Genomic DNA, 19,974 nt, shown 5'->3' with positions numbered 1-19,974 from the left:
ATAACAATATTTAATAAAAACGAAAATAGCTTAATGTCAAACCAAGTGTTGCAAGACTTAAAACAGGCTTTCAGTCCTCTGTGCCATCAGAAATATTTCATATTTATTAGTAAAAAAGATAAAAATAAAGAACAATAGGACAAAAAATAAATATAATTAAAACAATGAAACCTTGTATAAACCTTCTGTGTGAAATTGCATGAAATACCTCCTAATGCTGATCTTTTACTGTCCTGCTACCAACCAGTGCGCTGCTGCTGACGCCTGGTGCAATAAACATGGAACGCTGAAGTAAACAAATCAGCTCCATCGAGCAGCCTGTTGCCAAATATACCTAATCTAACTTTTCGAGTCAGGATCAGATCGATATCAGTTTCATCTTCCCATAATCCAACCATCCCACCGTACAACCAAGAGGACACAAAGGATATGCTGCTAACCACATTTCAAAAGACACTCCCAGGTCCAGTATTCATGTCCTGATAGCTTAGACCTTTTAAAAAGGACACTTTAATTAGGGTCTAAATATAGGAAATATGATTTTCTGTATTCAGTTATAACTGATATATCAGCAAAACTACACACTGAGCCAAAACAATATGAACAATATTCATATATTTAGTTTATATAGTTTTCCCTTTTATCTTCAATGTACCAGATTTTACTTTTATTCATATGCTAAAAATTCATATTAAGCAGGTTTCTGCTCACCTGTGTGCATATCGTTTCCAAAATGTCATCTGCACAAATCCAAAACTCATTTTTACACTTGCTCATGTGTGACTAATTCATTTGGTGGCACTGAATGACAGCTACCAGTTCACTGTGTTTCTACAAATACTCGGAAAATTAGAAGTGTGCTGCAGAATGCAGGGAAAATAATAGTGCAGGTGTTCTGCATAAAACCTTGTGATATTCAGTTAATATTACTGTGGGATGCACCTGTCATGTCCCAATGAACAGAAAGTCATCCAGTGACAGTAGATAAGCACACTTACGGTATCAACTGCTTATTGTTATTATTATTATTTTTATTTGAGTGCTTAAAAAAAAACATATTACTTGTGTTTTATTTGAGAACTTCCCTTTACAGCCCTTGGACATTGCTAATTATGCCATCTAAAGAGTATCAGCAAAATCAAATATGGTCAAGGTCAATGCTTTTAATCCCTAAATTGAATCTGTACATTTACAACTATACCATTGATAAATGTGTAGCGAGGTCTGGCACGAACTCTGTTTGGATTACTTTCGGGGTCAGTGCATGTCTCATTTAACCTGATTAACATTTATGGATTAAATCACAGCAGCAGTAAAAACATTTCCTTGTTCCTGTTGGCTCGTGTGGCCATGAAGCAAATATTACGGCAAATATACAGCAGCAGCTTGAAAAAGGGAAAAAAAGTGAAAAGTCATTTTGCATTTTGCATTTTGTGTTTTTATTTTTTTCCTGTCTTTTCTTTCGGTCTGTATAGGAAATTAAATTGAGGCCAAAAGTCCACGGTTCATTTTCTGTTCCTGTAATGTCCTCTACACTTGCAAAGGGACAATAAACCGGTGAAGCAGCATGTAATGTTTCAGCTCCTATGCAAGTCTGATTTATTAAAAGCATGCTGTCTGCTTTATAAGGTACCGGCCCTGGATGAAATCCCAACAGACAGAGGAAATTATTTGATGCTGAAGCCATATCTAGTCTGACTGATTTCTCTTATGTGCGTGCTGAGACACAGCTTGATGGCACATGAGCGAAAAGAAGGAATACATATTAGAAAAATTCAATCAAACATAAACAGAGTTTGTGGTTTTCATGCACATAAAGCTAAGAGGTCATTAATGTTAACATTCAGAGTTAAATCTTTATGTTTACTCATAATAATTGGTCACTTGGGGATTTTCTACCACCTTACAAGAGCATGTGATCAGCAAGCATATTTACACATGAATAAGCTGCATCAACATGCATTTAAATTTTTGAGCCAAAGGAAACACATTTTACATAGAGGTGAAGGAAACCACAGGATAATTGCTACAAAGTAGACCTCTTTATTACTGCAGACCTATCCATACAGTTATTGGTCATGTGTTCTGCCCCTTTAAAGCTGTAGCAGACTGCTGAGAAAGCAGTCACTCCTCCACATTTTTCTGCACGTGCAGAAAAGTGCAAATGCAAATTCCTCGCTGACAGTTTAACCAAAATCATTTCCAGTGGAAACTGGCCGACATATCCTCAGCATAACCATGTATAATATCCACAAACTTAAAAACAGCTTATACACACACAGTACGGTAATATTATGTTGAAGCACAGTACGTATCACTCCGCGAGGCTCCGCCTACGATAGCCGTAATGCTCCGACAATCCATCAAGCGGTGCGGCTTCGTAGCTCAGCAAAGTCGTACTAAAACATTTTTTTTACAGATTTTTGAGCGCCGTGTACATAAAATCGGTTCGAGGTCACCAGAATTCATACATAAGAATTATAAGGGGCACTGTCGATTTTTTCAGAAAATCAAAGGATTTTAAGAGCAACTTATTTTCCGAAAAACACGGTAATAACGACGGCCCGCTAGCATGCGCTACCAAAAATTGTGCTTTGATGTGCATCTGACAGACGAAAGCCAAACCAGTTCCACACCACTGAAGCTGCAGCATTTTTACAAACCAGTTCTGGTTCGTCTGTTTCATTCAACGATCCGCTTTCGCCCTTCTCATTCTCCGTCGCCGCCATGCTTTTTCTGCGTATGAAAACAAAGGCACTGCGCATGCACGTTTTACTCATATTCTATGGCGATATTTCATTTTGTTATCATTGCCCAACATTATACCGGTATTACCGTGAACGGTATGATATGGCCCAGCCCTAGCCAGTACCTATCCCAGCTGTCTCAGGGCGAGAGGCAGGGTACACCCTGGACAGGTCGCGAGTCTGTAGCAGGGCTAACACAGACACAGACAAACATTTGTACTCACATTCACTCACGCATTCACACATATGGGCAATTTAGAGTTTCCAATTGACCTATTCCCACTAACTGCATGTCTTTGGACTGTGGGGGGAAGCCGAGTACACGGAGAGAACCCACACAAACGCGGGGAGAACAATTTCTTCCTCATTTCCTTACTTCTTTGTTTTATTTATATCTTGCACTACTGCAGTACTGTTCATATGTTTGATTTTATATATTCCCTAGATGGTTTCTGAATCTTGAATCATCTTGTCATCCAAATCGGTGTGTAATTTTGGACTTCTATGGCCATGAGATGAGATTACATGAGAAGGAGAATTCTAAATTTGTGCTATCACTGCTGTCCTTGTTCCTCTCCAACACATGCCCAGTAGGCCACATTGTAGCAGTCGCTTTTACTTCTGTGACACTGAAAAACATACAGAAGAATTTTGATGACTATCAAACATCTTCCAAAACTAATGCTGTCTTCACTGTGCAGCTAATTATGGGTGTTAGAAATGATCATCAAATAATTATTTCATGAAAAAGCCATTTTATTCTTTTGATTGGTGGATGCTTAACGGCTGAAAGAAAATAATTAATAGAGGAATGGATGCAAAATCTGCCCCTAGAGCCACCTTAAAGGTGAGGAGTTTTTTGATCTTTTACAAACAGGTGTTTCAAAACTGTAAACACTTGTACAACTTTAAACTAGCTTAAAGGGCTCATCAGTGACCCCGCAGTTATTCATCAGGGCAGCTATTAAACCCACAAAAACAGCAAAAATCGCTGCTCTTCACCACGTCAATGCTTCTGTCAGCTGCTAACAAAATGTAACATGATAAATAATGACTGATTTTTCTTTAACAAACTCATAAATGATTCACTTACTCACACAGGCATATTATTAACTACTGTGCTTCAGCTTTAAAAGGCAAAGCGTCGGCTTTTTTCTTTTAATTAGAACAATGATTTCCATTTGGCTGTTTTGCCTTTGTTGTAAAACCAACCCACAGCGCTCGTTGTCTGCATCAGAGATTCAGCAGCACTACAAATAGGCCAAGCATTTGGGCTGTGTGCCTTCCTGACAGCCCATAGGGAACCTATGGATTGGTTTGTCTCGCTCCGCAGGCTTTTCAAAAACACGCCATGCTGTGATGCACATAGAGCAGCTCTGGAGGCTGGGATCCAGCCGGGGATCCTGCTTTACAAGTGGTCAGGGCCACATTGATTTAAGGTTTATACGATCAATGCTATCAGCATGGGTTTTAGGAGGGTCACCACATGAATGTCAATATCCCCAAGAGCTGAGCTGTGTCACAATGGCCATCCCCTCCCATAAGCTGTTGGTGTGTGTGCACGCGTGTCTTCCCTTAACATTGAAGCTTGTACATTTTCAAAAACACTAACCACTTACTGTGGAATGAACAGTGGTACAACATAAAGGGCTGCCACTGTGATTTCTCTACAGTCATGAGAAAACACTTTATGATTTTGCAATAACATAAACAGAGATTTACCAATTACCATGTTAGCATGTCAAGAGATTCAGGTGGAACCCTGCCAATTTAGTGTGCTACAATTACACTCAAATAAATAAAACATGAGATTTTCACTGGTTTTGGGAGTTTTGGACTTGGTTTAAATAAATCTGTCTGTTTCCCAGAAAAACAAACACATCAACATTTTAACATCGTGTAAGGATTTTATCTTTTATCACGATTACTTTTTCCTTGGCAAAGTTAGACAGCATGAGGTAGGGTGATTAGATAAACACTTACAAACGATACTCTCTCATGTGGTGATTTGATGTTGTTGGTTTATTATTGGCAGTGTAAAGCTAGTGTCAGCAGTGGTGGTGTGGTAGGGAATGTTTCCCTAGTGTAGAAAGTTCCTCACTCGAGGTGAAGGCAGCCTTGACCCTGACCTCTCCTCTAGCTCCCCAACCACAGTTTGATTAGCACCATCACTGATCCTGAGGCCTGCACTACAAAGCAGGATTTGGGCCTATCTGGGTAACTATAGCGATAACCCTGGGTTTCCTGTTCTTCGAAGGTGCCTTACTTCTTACCAGGGAACTAGAGACCGACAGGTAATAACTGCCCACTAACCAATCAGTTTTCCAGAACATAGCATCAGCATTCTTGGAAGATCTCTTAGGACACTACACAGACAGATGGAGGATCTAAAGGTTTTCAATAGTTTCTAATGTCTGAAGAGCATTACTATTAAATATAGATTCTTAGATGCAGCTTTATTTATTTATTTATTGGCTTATTTGGACTCCAAAATCCGCACACAGCTTAGACTAAACCTAAATTTGAATCCTTTTTTCAAATATCTTTTAAACACTGCCAGTTTTCTTTTCCGGCTTCATACAGGCTGAACTTTATTAATATAGTAGATCTTATCCACTCCTACTGCCCTTAAAGTGCACACAAATTCATGCCGCGCTTTTAATACGAAACTACTGTCGAACGCTTTTCCTCTCAAACACACTGTTGCTGTATTTGCAGAAGCTGTGTTGCTTTTACTCTGTGTTATGTTTAATATCTTCATCATTTTCTAACATTACAGTTTTGTCTTCCTTTGTAAATCAGTTGCTTCTGCTGCCAGTACACTTCTCCATAATGGTGATTGGTCAGATGCTGCCAACATCACCCCTTTCATGAGAATGCCAGGAGAAGCCTCATGTGGCTGCTTATTCTGACTGCCAATGTTAGTGTAAGTGAGTCTAGATAATGAAAAGATACCCTGGGTATGTTGGACATCCTTGGTAGTGCAGTCCCTGTTGGGGCCACTGTGTTGCACCCCTCTCGACCCTGTGTTTTGCTGCCCAGTGCTCGATGGTGATCTTGCTTAGGCCTTTTATTGCGATTCAGGTTAAGACTTTTGCATTTCTATGCATTTACCACAAATTTTCTCTATTGTATTTTCTCTAACTGAGTTGCTTGTGTGTGCGCTATTTTCATTTGTGCTCTTTCAGAAGCGTTCTAGTTGTAGCCCTTTGTTTTCATTTAGACATTTTTCTCTCCTTAGTGAGGCAGAACATCATCTTGCTGGGAGGCATATTTGGTGAGCTCCCCTCCCCACAGATATACATGTGATTAATTTCATTGTGTTTGCAGTGAGGCACCACTGGGTACTCCTCAGTGTGGCATGCCCCACAAGTGGGCTAGCTTTTACCTATTATACAATAGTAAACCTTCTTTTTCATTTGATCATATTTGTGATTGTTTCTAAGCCGTTTTCTCCATCCTAGCAGCTTCAACACTGTTCGTAATTGACTTCTGTTTTGTTGAATAAATTGTTAGAATTAGTCTGCCTCTCTGGTATGGGTCTGTGTGCCTTTATTATCCACTGATAATTAAGTTTTGTTAAAGCAATATTTCCTGTGGTGGAGTTCCTCAAGTGGCATTGTTGTTCTCTCTCCTATTTCCACATTATTACCCTCACCACAGTAGGACCTGCAGTCTTATTTCCTTGAGGGTTAATGTCCATCGCACGATGTGTTCAGGCTTGTATCAAGTGCTTATTTCAGTTTATTCTGATGGAGCTCCCACATGACAGTTCATTTTTCCTAGTTAAAGTACATCTGGTGTGCTTTCCACCTTGCTCTTTTTAGAACATCATTTTTAGTCGCAGCTAAAAATGTCTGCTAGCTGACGCATTGCAGCCATCCCACCCATAGTGGAGAACCAGTCTGCCCATAGACAGATTAAAGAGCCTCATCAGCTGGGTTTAGATTTGCTCTAATTGCTGACTCATCAAAGCATTTTCAGCGCCCTGCGCCGTACAGATGTGGGCGCCTTCACCCCAGAGGTGAACATTCCCATCAGAAAAGAAATGTCGAGTAAAGATGGCCACTTGGAACACCTTTGTACTGACTGGCTGTAACCCTTCACTCTCAAAGGGACAACTGATAAAATCCTCAAATCCTTTTTTCCATTTTTTGGTGTGCAGGTTTTTCTTTGAGTTTTTTGCAGGTTTTTTCCTCCTCCAATAGAACCTGACGTTCATGTTTGTTCATCTGCTTTTTTTCAAGTGGGGCTGGATTTTTACTGGAAAAATAACAACCTCCTCCTCAGCTGTGGATTATGTATTATTAAAGTCATCTCTCATAGTGTAGTTCTGCTATAGAAAATTTCAAGCACTGAAACCCATTTTCTTAAAGGTCTTGGAATAATATGTAATATATAACAGCTGGATTTTGGTTTTTTTTAATAGAGTCTCTCTTTGTGGGAAATTGTGAATTAATCTTCTCAGTTTCATATCTTAGCTGCATGACAAAACACAAATCTAAGCATGAAATACCCCCCCCCACACACACACAAGCTTGACATCAGAAACAATCATCATTACATTTTTTCTTTTTGAAAACAGATCTACCAATGCAATTTAGCAAAAGCGTTTAAGAATAAAAGTACTTTTCAGAGAAATAGTTGGCCATCCTAATACTGATAATGATGTAAGCATGAAAAATGTCTACTGGAGAGCCTATTTCAGTCAGACCCAAACGAAGGTTTAGCCTGAGTCGCTGCTGCCATTAACATAGAGCTCTGACACTCTGAATCTAATAAAAACCTCCTAATAACTTCAAAGGAAACGTTTTCCTTGAGGCCTTCGACACAGGTGAGGTAAACAAAATCTGTCCACACCTGCTGACCACCCAGCAGAACTAACCTCGTCAGTAACCTTCCCAACGATTTGCTTCTATCTGTGAAAGAAAACAAATTAATTCCACTTTATCTCATTACTAATTAACTTTTTGTCTTGATTTCTCCATTTTTTTTCAGGCAGCACTATGATGCTTGCTCAAATTAAAAAGTTGTGTTATGGCCTCTGAGGAAAAACAATAGAGCCAAGAGAGATTCACGGGGGGAAAAACATCAAATCTAACCTCTAAGCTTGAGAATATTAGGCATTTATACAATGTAATTGACTCAGTTTGTTCTGGATGCCTCTGTGCTGTATGTGATGATTGGATTGATCCACTGAGGCCCTGTGGCAAAATAGCAGCTTATTAGAATTTGGAAATTAAAAAGGGAGAAATGTGTATAGCAATGATACACTGGAGCTTAAGAGTCTTGACACATAAAACAAACATGCCACACTAAACACATCTTTTTTTAAATATATAGGGTATTTATTTGTCTTCATCTGAGTATCGCAGTTTACTTTGAAGCTGTCTGTGCCTGTAGGGTTCAAGCTGAAGTTGAGGACATGTGTTTGAACTGCCAGTGTCTCACCTGGTGTTGATACAGACATGCACAAGGTTAGTCATCTATTATGGATGACCAGCACACAGCCAGCGGAGGACACTGTGGTCACCTTGTTGGATGCGAATGCAACCTCCAACTTTAGAACACAGCGACTGAAAAATAAACCGGCTAAACTACTGAAAATTCATTCGTGTTGTTCCATATAGTCAGAAATAATCCGTAATATTATAGCTCACTTGGAGTCAGGGGGAAAAAAAAGTTCCTGTGGCTTCAGATCCCGACTTTGCTGCAGTCCATTGAACCCGATTGCCTTTTAGGATCAGACCCATAATAAGCCTGGCTTATCCTCAAGCTTTAAAATGATGGAGTCCCCCCCAACAACCACCCCATCCTCCTTCTTAGGTATAAACAGTCTCAACGGTGTGGTGTAGTGGCCAAGCAATGAACTGTGGCTAATTGGACATTCCTGGCTGAGCTGACCTGGCTAAATTGTGCAGACCTGGGACTAATTCCAACTAATTTCATGAGTCTGGTAAAAAGATAGCACTGTAAGACAAATATGAATTTTGCAACCACAGGATACACTTTCTGCGGGCCTTTGGAAAGAATGCAGATTTGAGACGCTTCCAAAGTCGATCTTGTATATACTTATTATGACATCATCAGGCTAAACTGTTGATTTTCTTTTACAACCTCGTTTGTCCACATGGAGATCAGACTTAAGACTGAGGTCTGCAGTCATTAGACTGCAAAATTAGAATTTCAAAAACCTACATCGCCTTGTTCTCAAGTTATTGCAATCACAAGATTTTCAGAAACCCTGACCTTTAGGTCGAGGTCACAGTGATTCGAACTCGAGATTTCTAGTAGATACACCCACGGTATCAAATTGAAACGTCACTTCATTCTCGAGTTTTACAAGCCCGGGTGTCCACGCCCGCCCAGCAGGAGGACGACAATACCCCGACATCTTTTACGGCTGAGGGGTAAAAAGCGAACAAGCACGTATGTATTATCTGCAGCTGGAAGGCACTATCTGAGGACGTCCCCCTACTCTCATAAATGTTTCTGTTTACACCTCTGTGAAACACATTAATCCAACAGTCTGACATGCCTCTTGTTGATGCAGGTCTGGCACAGATATACTCATCTTACCAAGCGATACGGAGTTATCAACATGAGTTTTAGGAGCTATTTGGAGTGTTCAATGTCACTCGATCCCAGCAACTGGTTTGGTAAGTCAAGCATTAAATGTGACACCAAGGTTGAGCTAAACTGTGAATCATTCTTCTTTTCATTGCTGCAGCCTCATTGCATCACCACAGAGTAGAATCGTTTCTAAACATTTGGCTGTGATCTAATGAAAGTGTCTTTTTTGCTGCTTTTATTTAGACATCATCTGCTCTGCGTACTGAGTGCTTCCAACCTGAGGTCTCCTGTGATATACAACAGGAGCAGGTCCAGTTACAGGTGTGCGGTTGAGCTAAAAAGCCTGTAAAGCAGCCTTCACGGGATCTTTTCTGTATCCATAAGGAGCTGAACGAATGACACAGCTTTGGATTTATAGGTCGAGGACTCCAGCCGGGTGGCAAGCTGCAGCGGGGCCCGGGCAGCACAGTGGCAACACCACTTCCATCTGTTTCCATGGTCTGCTCATATCTGCATGCTAATCCTTCTCTACCCACACCTTCATGAAAAACACCCCGGTGGCAGTGCTGCCGCTGCAGCTCGTTCAGGATGAGGAATGAGCGGAGCACGGAGCACAGAGACATGGACCTGAGGTTGATGGGATGTGAAATGCAGATAGAGCAGGGAGTAAAAATCTGAGATTAGTGGAAAACCAAAGGGGCGAGAAGCAGAACTGGCACCCTGGCTATCTAATTTCCACATAAAAATGCTGTCATCACTGAAGCCTGCGCACCTTGTAGATGGACTTGATGTTTGCTAATACATGTAAAACATGCAGAGGAAAGTCAAAGTCAGTTATCCGTCATTATATTAAGGTCTGAAGGTCAATGACATTCAGCGGGTGTTGAAGCACAGCTCCGTGCCTCCGTTCAGCAGATATAGCTGCTGGCAAAAGTCTTCTCAAGCTGACTAATCATTTGTGTATGCAGCTATAATATGCTTTCAATGTCTGAAAATACATATCATCCATCAAAGCACGATTGTAATGTCTTTGGGCTAGAAAAGGGCACTGGGAGTAGGTGTGGCATATCTAAGATCTAATAAATATACATTTCCTCAGGCAAGAAGAGGAAGCTGTGAGATCTAAGGATTCATTTCCTTCTCTGCCGACAGAGCAGATAAGGTTTGATACAGTGTAAGCATGCAAAAATCTATATTTTGCAAGTGAAATGTAGAATTTCATAAGTATATGTTTTGCTGCCATAGTTTATATAGCACTAAAATGGCTAACAGTAAATACCCTTTTTTCTTTATCATTAAAAGTCCACTTTGACCCCATCCATGCCTTTACAGTCATAAAACACATCCTTACCCTATAGCAGGCTGGATGCGCCATGCGCTTAATATATGTTTGATCTAAATAACTCTGGCAGACATGTGACTGTGGTGGAGACTGAGATATCACATATATTGGGTCAAAAAAAAAACCCTCAACATACTACAGAGTGAACTGCAAGACAGAGGGAGGCTTGGGGGGGATTTGTTGCATGTAAAACAGTCATCGTACCATGACAGAAATCTACAAGATTTGTCTGCTTTTTCAGAAAAGAAATATGCGGGTTGTGCTGTTTCATTTGGAAGCAAAAACAAAAAAATGTGCCATCTTATCAGAAAAAGACAGATCTCGGAGTCGTTTTGTTTCAGAGAAGAAGAAAAAACAGTGATGTCGTTTCATCAATTTGATCTCATGTCAGTTTTAATTAAAGAAAGAAAAAAAATCTTCCACCAACATTTTTCATTTTGCTAAATTTTGCCCAATTAAAAAGTTCTTATATGTGTCAAAAGAAAATGAACAGCAATATAACATAGCACTTTCCAGTTTTAGCTCTTTTTAGCACTGAGGGTTTACCATCACAGAGATGTGCAGGATGCGGAGCTCCTCCTTCGTAGAGACATTGGCTGGATCCTCAGTCGGTTCTGGGAGGCTCAGGCTGCCGTCTTGGTGATGGATGTGGAAGAGCAGAGTGCCATTCTCCAGCCACTGCTGCCTCCAGCGCACTAGAGGGATGTCCTCCGAGTTCCCAGAGATCTCTTTAAAAACATAAAAGACAAACACAAGGGCACTCAGAAGCTTTCTGCTATTGCACATAAAATATTACCAATATCTTGGAAGAGACCCATTTAAATTTGGACAGTTTACCAGCAAATGGCATCTTCTGATACTGGAAGGTTCAATCGTGCAGATATCAAATATGACAGAAAGTTAGCGAGTGAGCAGTCAAAGGCACGTGCAGTTTTAACTGCACAATAAAAAAAACACACTACAAGCGTTCACTCAACTAACAAAATAAGACAGAAGGGACACATATTCAATTTAATTTAATTTATTTACAGCAGTCCTCCTCTGTCAACAGTCATGTCATGGTGCCTTATTTTGTAAGATAAAGATTCTACAACAAAGAAAACCTCAACAACCAGACAACCCACTACAATCAAGCACTTGGTGATAGCTGGAAGAAAAAACCCGATATCACAGCAAAGTGTGTGATAGACAGGCCGGTCCATCGTGTGCATTTAACACTTCGCTTCTCCAAAACGTGAAATGTACACACATGCAGTAAGATGCAGTAACAGCAGAGGAAGATGTTTTATTTCAGGCCAAAATGAAAATAATCACGGACATTTTAACACATGTACATGTAGATACATATTAGCCTCCTAGCTTAATAGTTTCTGGCGATTAAGGACTCTGGAATGCACTTTATACGTTTTTTACTCAGTACCGACTTCATGCCTTTAAATATGTTATCTCACCCTGCCGGTAATGCAATTCCTGCATGCATGTACATTTCACACTTTGGAGAGGCAAAGCATAAAACACGGTGGACCAGCGTGTCTGTTACAGGTTTTGCCGTGATACTAAGTTGGAAGAAACCATCAGAAGATACAGGCTCAGGGAGGGGCAGCCCCTGTAAGACAATAACAATTATACAACTAAACGTCTTTACGCAGAAACAGAAACATCTGACTTATTTTAACCTCTATTGACAAAACAGTGAAGGTTTGTTTTATGTCAGTTAGGAGACAACAGAGAAAACATGTGACAAGAGAGTGATTGAAATCATCAACCTCTATATTCCACATGATTAAAGTAACATATTTACACACATTCATAGTCCCCAGGGGACGAATCCTCCCACGTCACTCGTGTTTTTCACATTCCACAACAGATCATTGCATACTGGGTGCTAGATGAAGAGTCAAGGTTAATCCCTTTACACTTCCTCTAGTACCACCATCAGGTTGGACTTTCAGAGCATTTAGCTCAAAATGCCACTTTTACTAAGTATAACCCACAGAGATCATCATCTCTGTCACCTCTTGTTTGCATGGGCAACAAAGTTTATTGGCATTGTCGACCAAGACGCCTGCAATCTGATGAGCAATTTCATATTTGCAGCGCTCGGCACCCGTAACCTGAGAGATTCAAGGACAGTCGTGACAGTTGTGACATTTTCTATTACAGTAATTCATTCATTCAGTCTGCATTGTCCGGAAATGATTTATGCAAATACGTCGAAATGGATTGCACTGTTTTAGCGTTTTTCTGATCCCTGCTTATACCACTCCCACAGCTGACAGCCGTTATATCCATGGAAAAACAAAAAAAAGAAAAAAAATAAACCCACGAGAAAGAAATGAGTAAACAGTGATTTTATGGAAGCAGTGGAGCATGAGAAACATTGTGCTTTGTGTCATACCTCAGCTCCCAAGACAATAAATTCCCCTCCTAGCTATTTGAAATATTAGTGATGTACGCCAAAACACACAGAGTGCAGAAATGGAAAACATTATGAATGCATGGCAGAGCGTTATGGGTGATTTTCTGTTATGTAAGTGTGAAGAGTAGCAAATGCATCAGGTTCATAAGTTAGCAGAAGTCCTGGAAGACATAAATCGAAACAGAGATCACTTAAATTGCAGCTTAAGTGGAATATAGCGTATGTTCCAGATGTGATTTTATGACTGACTTTCAGCAGCACTAAGGAAAGCAAGGATTTGGTGATCAGATCACGGTCTAGGATCAAACTGGTTAGGTATGTTGTACCTGAACACTATATTATATTGCATCAGGTTGGAGTTTCAGAGCATTTAGCTAAAAATGCCACTTTTACTAAGTATAACCCCACAGAGATGCTATCATCTCTGTCACCTCTTGTTTGCATGGGTAACAAATTTTATTGGCATTGACGTGCAAATCAACAGATCATTGCATAAGTGACTTGGACTGTGAGACCTACATTCCGCCTCCAGATTAACACTTTCATTCATTTATTCATGCATTCATTCAGTGAGTGACTTATAAGCCTATAGAGCATGGAATGTGCGGAAGTGCTTCAGGAAGGTGAACGCGCGCAAAGCTACTGGTCCGGACGGGATTCCCGGCCGCGTCCTCAAGTCATGCGCGGCTCAGCTGGCTGGAGTGTTCACACACATCTTCAACCTTTCCCTTTCTCTGTCTGTAGTCCCAGCCTGCTTCAAAATGGCCACCACACTGCAAAAACTCAAAATCTTACCAAGTATATTTGTCTTATTTCAAGTCAAAATATCTAATCACACTTAAAATAAGCCATAATCAGCTAAAGAGTAACGTTTCAGTGAGATATAGGAACTTGTTTTTAGACAGTGCATCTTGGATATCTTGTTAAGTGAAAAACTCTTGAAAACATATTGTTTTGAGTCATATCTCACACGAAACAAGCTTTTTTGGCATTTCATAAACGTTTTAAGCTGCTGTGTTATTTGTAAAAGATGTATCATCTTGTTTCAAGAAATAGACCTAACTTGAATCAGGACATCAAATCTACTTTATTGAGAACTGCAGGTTAATATCATGCCCAACATTGCATTATTATGAGTCTTAGTATCTTAAGCACAGTGTATTTATTTTTCTTACATACCAGTCAAACCATATCAATGTGACATTGAAAAAGAGGCAAAACACTGAAATTGTTTCCCTCACTGAACAGATTGCACCAAAAGTAAAATAAAAAGTAAATAGAACAATTTTTTTGCCAGTCTTTAAAAACCTTATTTCAGCCCACATATTCACAAAAGACTCAAGAATAATGTTTGATGATGTCAGTTAGATCATACTTCACTGGAATGTACTTGCTGTTATTAAAGTTTACATAGTGGTATGCTGTATAATCAACAAGATTTCCAGCATCCACAAAAATATTTGCCTGAGCTAGACAGGGAACTTCTACCTCATAAGCTAAATATTGATCATTCCACCCAACTGTAGAGAGAGGCTGGCATTCAAAACAATACACAGATGCATTTACAATATAGATGTTTTTAACAAGTGCAAACTCTGGAGCATCATTTATGACATCAGAAATAACCAAAGATTTTTCACATGAATGTATATTTCCATGTAGCATAATCCACTGTACAGAAACTACATGTTCAACTTGCTCAATGAAGTCTTTAATCTTGCCTTCTACATAATGAACATTTTTCACCTCTTTGGCTGGACCCATGTCGACTTCACTTGAAAAAATGGGATGTTTCTCATGCACGTTCTGACTACATTCATAAAGTTGGTTGTGCTTCACAAGAGAGTTACAAATATTCTTAAAACTACTTTTCAGAGCCCACTGCTTGAAGAAACAATGTTTTGACTCAAAACGCATACACATATGCCTCACTGTAGGACCAAGAGCCTTAATCTGAGAAGGAAGATGCAGTAAATAATGCTGTTTAGGTATAATATTTTCATCTGGAAACAGTTGTTTGAAATGTTTTAAATGCTGCTCTATTAAAAGCTTCAATCTGGAGAGAGTTGAGACAGCAATAATAGGTGAAAACAGAATTTTTATGATCTCTAACATGTTACGTAGCATTTGTGTGTAATGATTTTCTCCAATTTTGTCCATAAGAAATGGAAGGATCTTCAACAAAACCAGCATCTGCCCAGCTGACTGTTTCAATTTATTGTCATTTGATGACAGCGTACTGACAGATATGGGGCAAGGCTTATCCCTCACATCAACAGGAGAATAAGGGAAACACAAAATTGCACTATTGAATGAATCTAAGTTCATTTGCCCTGAAAGCACAAGATTCTTTAAAACACATTTGATTTCATATGGGGCAACGCCTTCAAGAATAACATGCATGATGTCTTGTGGGGTTTGATTGATTATATCAACGTGAGGAGATTCTGTTAACTTGCTTCTCCTGTTTATACCATACGTTATTTTTAGTTTGTCTTTCAGAAAGTCCGTACTTGCCTTCTCAATGTCATTACATTGCCTGTTATGACTGGCCATGGTCCTTTTAACAAAAAAATCTTCATTAAATTTTTCCTGCATGTCTTCAAAGTGGCATTCGCAGTGCCTGCATTTACTGTAGGCAAAACCCACTCCTTCCTTAAATCCAGCCACTTCATGCTGAGCTAGAGTGTCTCCACACACAGATATGAGTGCCCCATGAATTGTCCTCTCACCACTTGCAGTGACAACTTGGACACCATCACACAGCTCAATTAAGTCACGGTTAATCCTCTCAAATATCTCATCTATACCACAACGGGAAAGATCTTTTGATTTTACCATGGCAAGCAGACGAATAGCAGGAAGTCTTGATCTGTACTTAGGGCTGATGTTACCTAAGGTGTAATAAATCAATAACAGCTTGTTCTTGTTTGCCCGAGATCCAAGAGGATTGCATAGTTCAATTTCATCTGTATATAAAATCAACTGTAATGCTGTAGGGACTTTAATAAACAGTGGGTGCCACTTAAAAATGTCTCCATCAATGAAATCATGAAGAAAGCCATCCTTGCATGGCTTTGGCCTCTCATCAATCATTGCAAGCATTCTTGGATGTGATAGCAGTTGCTCCAAACTTTTCACCAACGGTATGTAATGAAAACAATGGTCTTTAATGGCAAGAACTCTGGAGTCTCCACGCTTCGAATAACAGACTGTTTGTTTTGTGACAATAATCTCTGGTTCAACTGGTTTTAACAGTTCTTTGATGGTCTTGTCCTGCAAATGGGTGGAAGCAATTTGAGTGAAAGGGTCAACAAACTGGTCAAATACCCCCACTGCATCACTCTTTAGTTGATCCAGGTCCCCAGAATGTCTCTCAATCATGTCACTCATTTGTTGTTTTAGGTGCTCCAATAATACGGCCTGATATTGCTGGATTCCACTCACGATGTGGTTAACAGCTCTCTGTGGAAGAGGAAAAAACAAAGGAAAATCCTTAATTACAAAATTCATATGAGAACACAGTCAACATGCAAACTCACAGAGACACAATTTTTGAAAAATGAAACCTTCAGTTACATAAAGTTAGTGAGATGCAATGAGCAAAATAAGTTACCCCCACCACCCAAATTTTTTTTGTAAAGAATAATATTGCCTTATGCAACGTTAAAACCTTGTTTTCACTTAATTATAATGCATTTTGAGAAATCGGATCATAGGTGGAAATGTAAATTGAAAATTTGTGTTGTGTGTATTATGTTGTCTCTATTCTTAGCTCATGCTAAGGAAACATAGTGATAGGCAGATTTTGGATGCAACATACATGTCTATTTCCATATATAGTGGGGGAGTGAGATCTGAGTGGTCACCCATGAAGTACATGGAGACACATTCGAATGTCAGGTGTTTCACTCACATACCTATAGCTGTCCATTTATGATCAGATCATTCAAGATGCCAGGTCTGAACAGTGCCCAAGTTATAGCTTGAGCACTGTTAAGCATAAGTTAAGCATATTGCTTTTAGGTTCTCTAACAATGAAATACAATTCAATGGAAAATTAATGGCATAAATTACCTGTGTCAGTCGATGGGTTTCCTTGGCTTGAAGAAGAAATGCAGTTGCATGTTTATAAATGTCAAGATTCAGGTGACCCTCTCCATCTTCTTGAAATCCACTCTGAAACAGAATAACAAAAACATATCTATTAAAACAGAAATAAATAATTGCATTGATAGGTAGCAATCACCAAACAATATTGCATTCATTAGTTAGCTAGATTCATGCCCATAAGGTACAAGGTAGATGTATTTTTACTGACTGATGTCTTTAATTTGAGCTTTTAAAATGACAACTAAAATGACAAACAAAGCAGTACTTGATAATAGATTAATAAGACTAGCAAAGCACATGGAGAGTTCAGTACAGTATAGTTTAAATTCCTTGATCATGCCTGATCACCCCCAAAATTGAATTACTTGTTTATTGGCCCATTTGTGACATTTCCTGAAAATTTAAAATCTGTCCATAACTTTGAGTTATTTTGCTAACAGTCAGACAAATGCCACCAAAAACATAACCTCCTGAGTTACTAAGAAAAAAAGGTAAAGAAAAGAAAAACAAAAGATAGTTTTAGAAAAAAAAGTAACAGTTAATGTTGTCAGTAGTCTTACTGTTACTTCAGAAATGCAAATAGTTATTTATAACTGATTACTCATTTAAAAAATATACAAAATAACTTACTGATTGGTTTGTATGAAAGTAATTAGTTATGTCAGTTATTTACTGTCGGACAAGTTACTGACAATTTGAAATATGTTATATTTAGTAGTTTCACCTTTAAAAAAAAATGACCAATACTGACAATAAAAGTAATATTGACTTTAATGCTCTTATTAATGTGAAGATGAGTATTTTTTTGTGTGTTTAAATTTTTTTTTGACAGTAACTCTGAACAAATCATGTAATTTTGGTTTGCTTTGCCTAATAGTCATTCTCTTAGGCTACGTCCACACGTACCTGGGTATTTTTGAAAACGCAGATTTTTCTATGCGTTTGCACCTTTCGTCCACACGTAAACGCCGTTTTTGGTCACTGAAAACGGAGATTTTTAAAAACTCCGGCCAGGGTGGATATTTTCTAAAACTCCGTTTTTGCATTTACATGTGGACAGAAAAATGGAGAAAACGCAGTGTCAAAGGTGTGCTCATTTTTTGACGTCACACTGTGCGCCACGTTATTATTTCGGTGAAATGAATTTCTACAATACTGTTAATTCTACTCTCTGCACTGTTTAAATGCTTACATATACACACACAGTTACTGTCCCTCCACACATACGACTCGGTTCTGCTTCTATGCCCCAGCTTTGTTTACTTTTTCCCACCGAGGCTTCTAGACTTCTGATTGGCCAACATTTCTGCACGGTTAGGAATATATCGCCACCTGTTGCTTTGGCATGTTCATAGCAGCGTTTTCCTTCATTTCTGCCTTTACGTGTGGACGGGATTATTTTTTAAAACGAAAACGGAAAATCTCCGTTTTCAAAAATACCCGTGTACGTGTGCACATGGCTTAAATTGACCTTGAACACATATGTAAACATGATAGCGACCTATTCAGTTAGCTGACTGGCTTTTACCAGCTGATTTCAACACGTATTTCAACAATATATCAACTTTTTTTAAACTAATAGGACTTTCTGCAAAGTTTGGATGCATTCACCGGAGCGAACGAACGGATGACTGGGAAAAAAAAACAGTCTGACAAGACTGCAGCTTTGCGTTTCTGCCACAGCTCTCATTTACGTTTCAGGTGAGTTACTTAATTTAGCGAAACAACTAGTTCGACACTCATCACTGTTAAAATAAAAGTACAACATGAGTCTGTCAAAAACAACACATTTAATGGACGTACTTGGATCTGCCAAAGTAAATGCTAACATTATGTTACAGCTTCTGCAGCTCGTTTCTCTGGCTTTTGTTAAAATAACTTACCGTTAGTGCGGGGATGCTTGAGCCCTCGTCAGTTACTGAAGAACTGGCGTTAGTTTGGTTGATTGGGGCCGTCCTTTCACCTGCTCCAGGTAAACCGTGGCGGGTTGATCCATCCTCCTCATCCGCTTCCACTCCGAGAAGGTGACGCGCGTGTGTCCGCTTTACGTGATAGTAGAAAGAGTTATATACTCTGTACTCACTCGGACAGCCATCAATTCCACACACCACGCGAAAGTCAGGGCTGCGGCTGTGCATGGTATTAATGTGACTCAAAAGTTGTCTCAGACTCAATGCTACAAACACGTAGCATATAAAGCAACGCCAAGTCATGTTGGAAGCTAGTATGTTTCATTCGGTAGCGCGGGCTGCAGTTGTGCCGTAAAATAACTCGTTACCATGGTTAAACGCGCCTGCTAAATTGTCGTATATGTGGGGGATAAAGTAAAAAAATTTTTTATTAACCTATAATAATTAACGTTATTTTGCAATGCACAAAGACAGTTGTTTGGTTTAAAAACCAATCAATCATCCTTTTAGGATTTTTGGGCCAAAGAAATGTCAGGCAAATTGAAGACGAACTTCGTTTCTGGCTGTCGTGAATGATCTGGTGGACATCTTAAGTTCATGTAGACACGTGCATGCCACTACTGTCCCAGAGTTCTTTGCATTCGCGTTTCATTGGAAGTAAGTTAAAATGTATTATACAGTGCTCATTTTTTGTACATATTACACTCCTTTCGAAAGTTCTAAATGTTTTGGTGTGTTTATATTGTGTAACGTTGCAGCCGAACAGTGACTGGACGAGGCAAGCTAACGCCAAAAAAGCTAACTAGTGTGCTAAGTAGGCTAACAGCATGGAAGGACTGGATGAGGTCACAGTGTCGGTTTTAAAGGGTA

General features: G+C 39.3%; 2 protein-coding genes across 10 annotated transcripts in view; both read right to left on the bottom strand.

The window, feature by feature from the left end:
- The window catches only part of astn1 (astrotactin 1), a 480,480-nt gene that overhangs the window by 346,375 nt on the left and 114,131 nt on the right, over nt 1-19,974 (bottom strand). For all 9 annotated transcript variants that reach the window (XM_085253594.1, XM_085253595.1, XM_085253598.1 and 6 more), the window contains exon 2: nt 11,209-11,390. In XM_085253594.1, coding sequence (XP_085109720.1) covers nt 11,209-11,390 — 182 coding nt within the window. The remainder of the gene's footprint in view (nt 1-11,208; nt 11,391-19,974) is intronic.
- LOC146554232 (uncharacterized) lies at nt 13,964-19,626 on the bottom strand. Its single transcript, XM_085253603.1, has 3 exons — nt 19,078-19,626; nt 17,159-17,260; nt 13,964-16,546 (listed from the first exon to the last, which is right to left on the bottom strand). Exons 1-3 carry the CDS (start codon nt 19,405-19,407, stop codon nt 14,420-14,422), a joined length of 2,559 nt encoding a protein of 852 aa, XP_085109729.1. The 5' UTR covers nt 19,408-19,626; the 3' UTR covers nt 13,964-14,419.

This window comes from Mchenga conophoros, linkage group LG18, assembly GCF_057382185.1.
Source record: "Mchenga conophoros isolate Kocher_MC1m ecotype Shallow Benthic linkage group LG18, M_conophoros_male_GT1.1, whole genome shotgun sequence".
Lineage (NCBI taxonomy): Eukaryota > Metazoa > Chordata > Actinopteri > Cichliformes > Cichlidae > Mchenga > Mchenga conophoros.
This window is presented reverse-complemented; position numbering and strand designations above follow the sequence as displayed.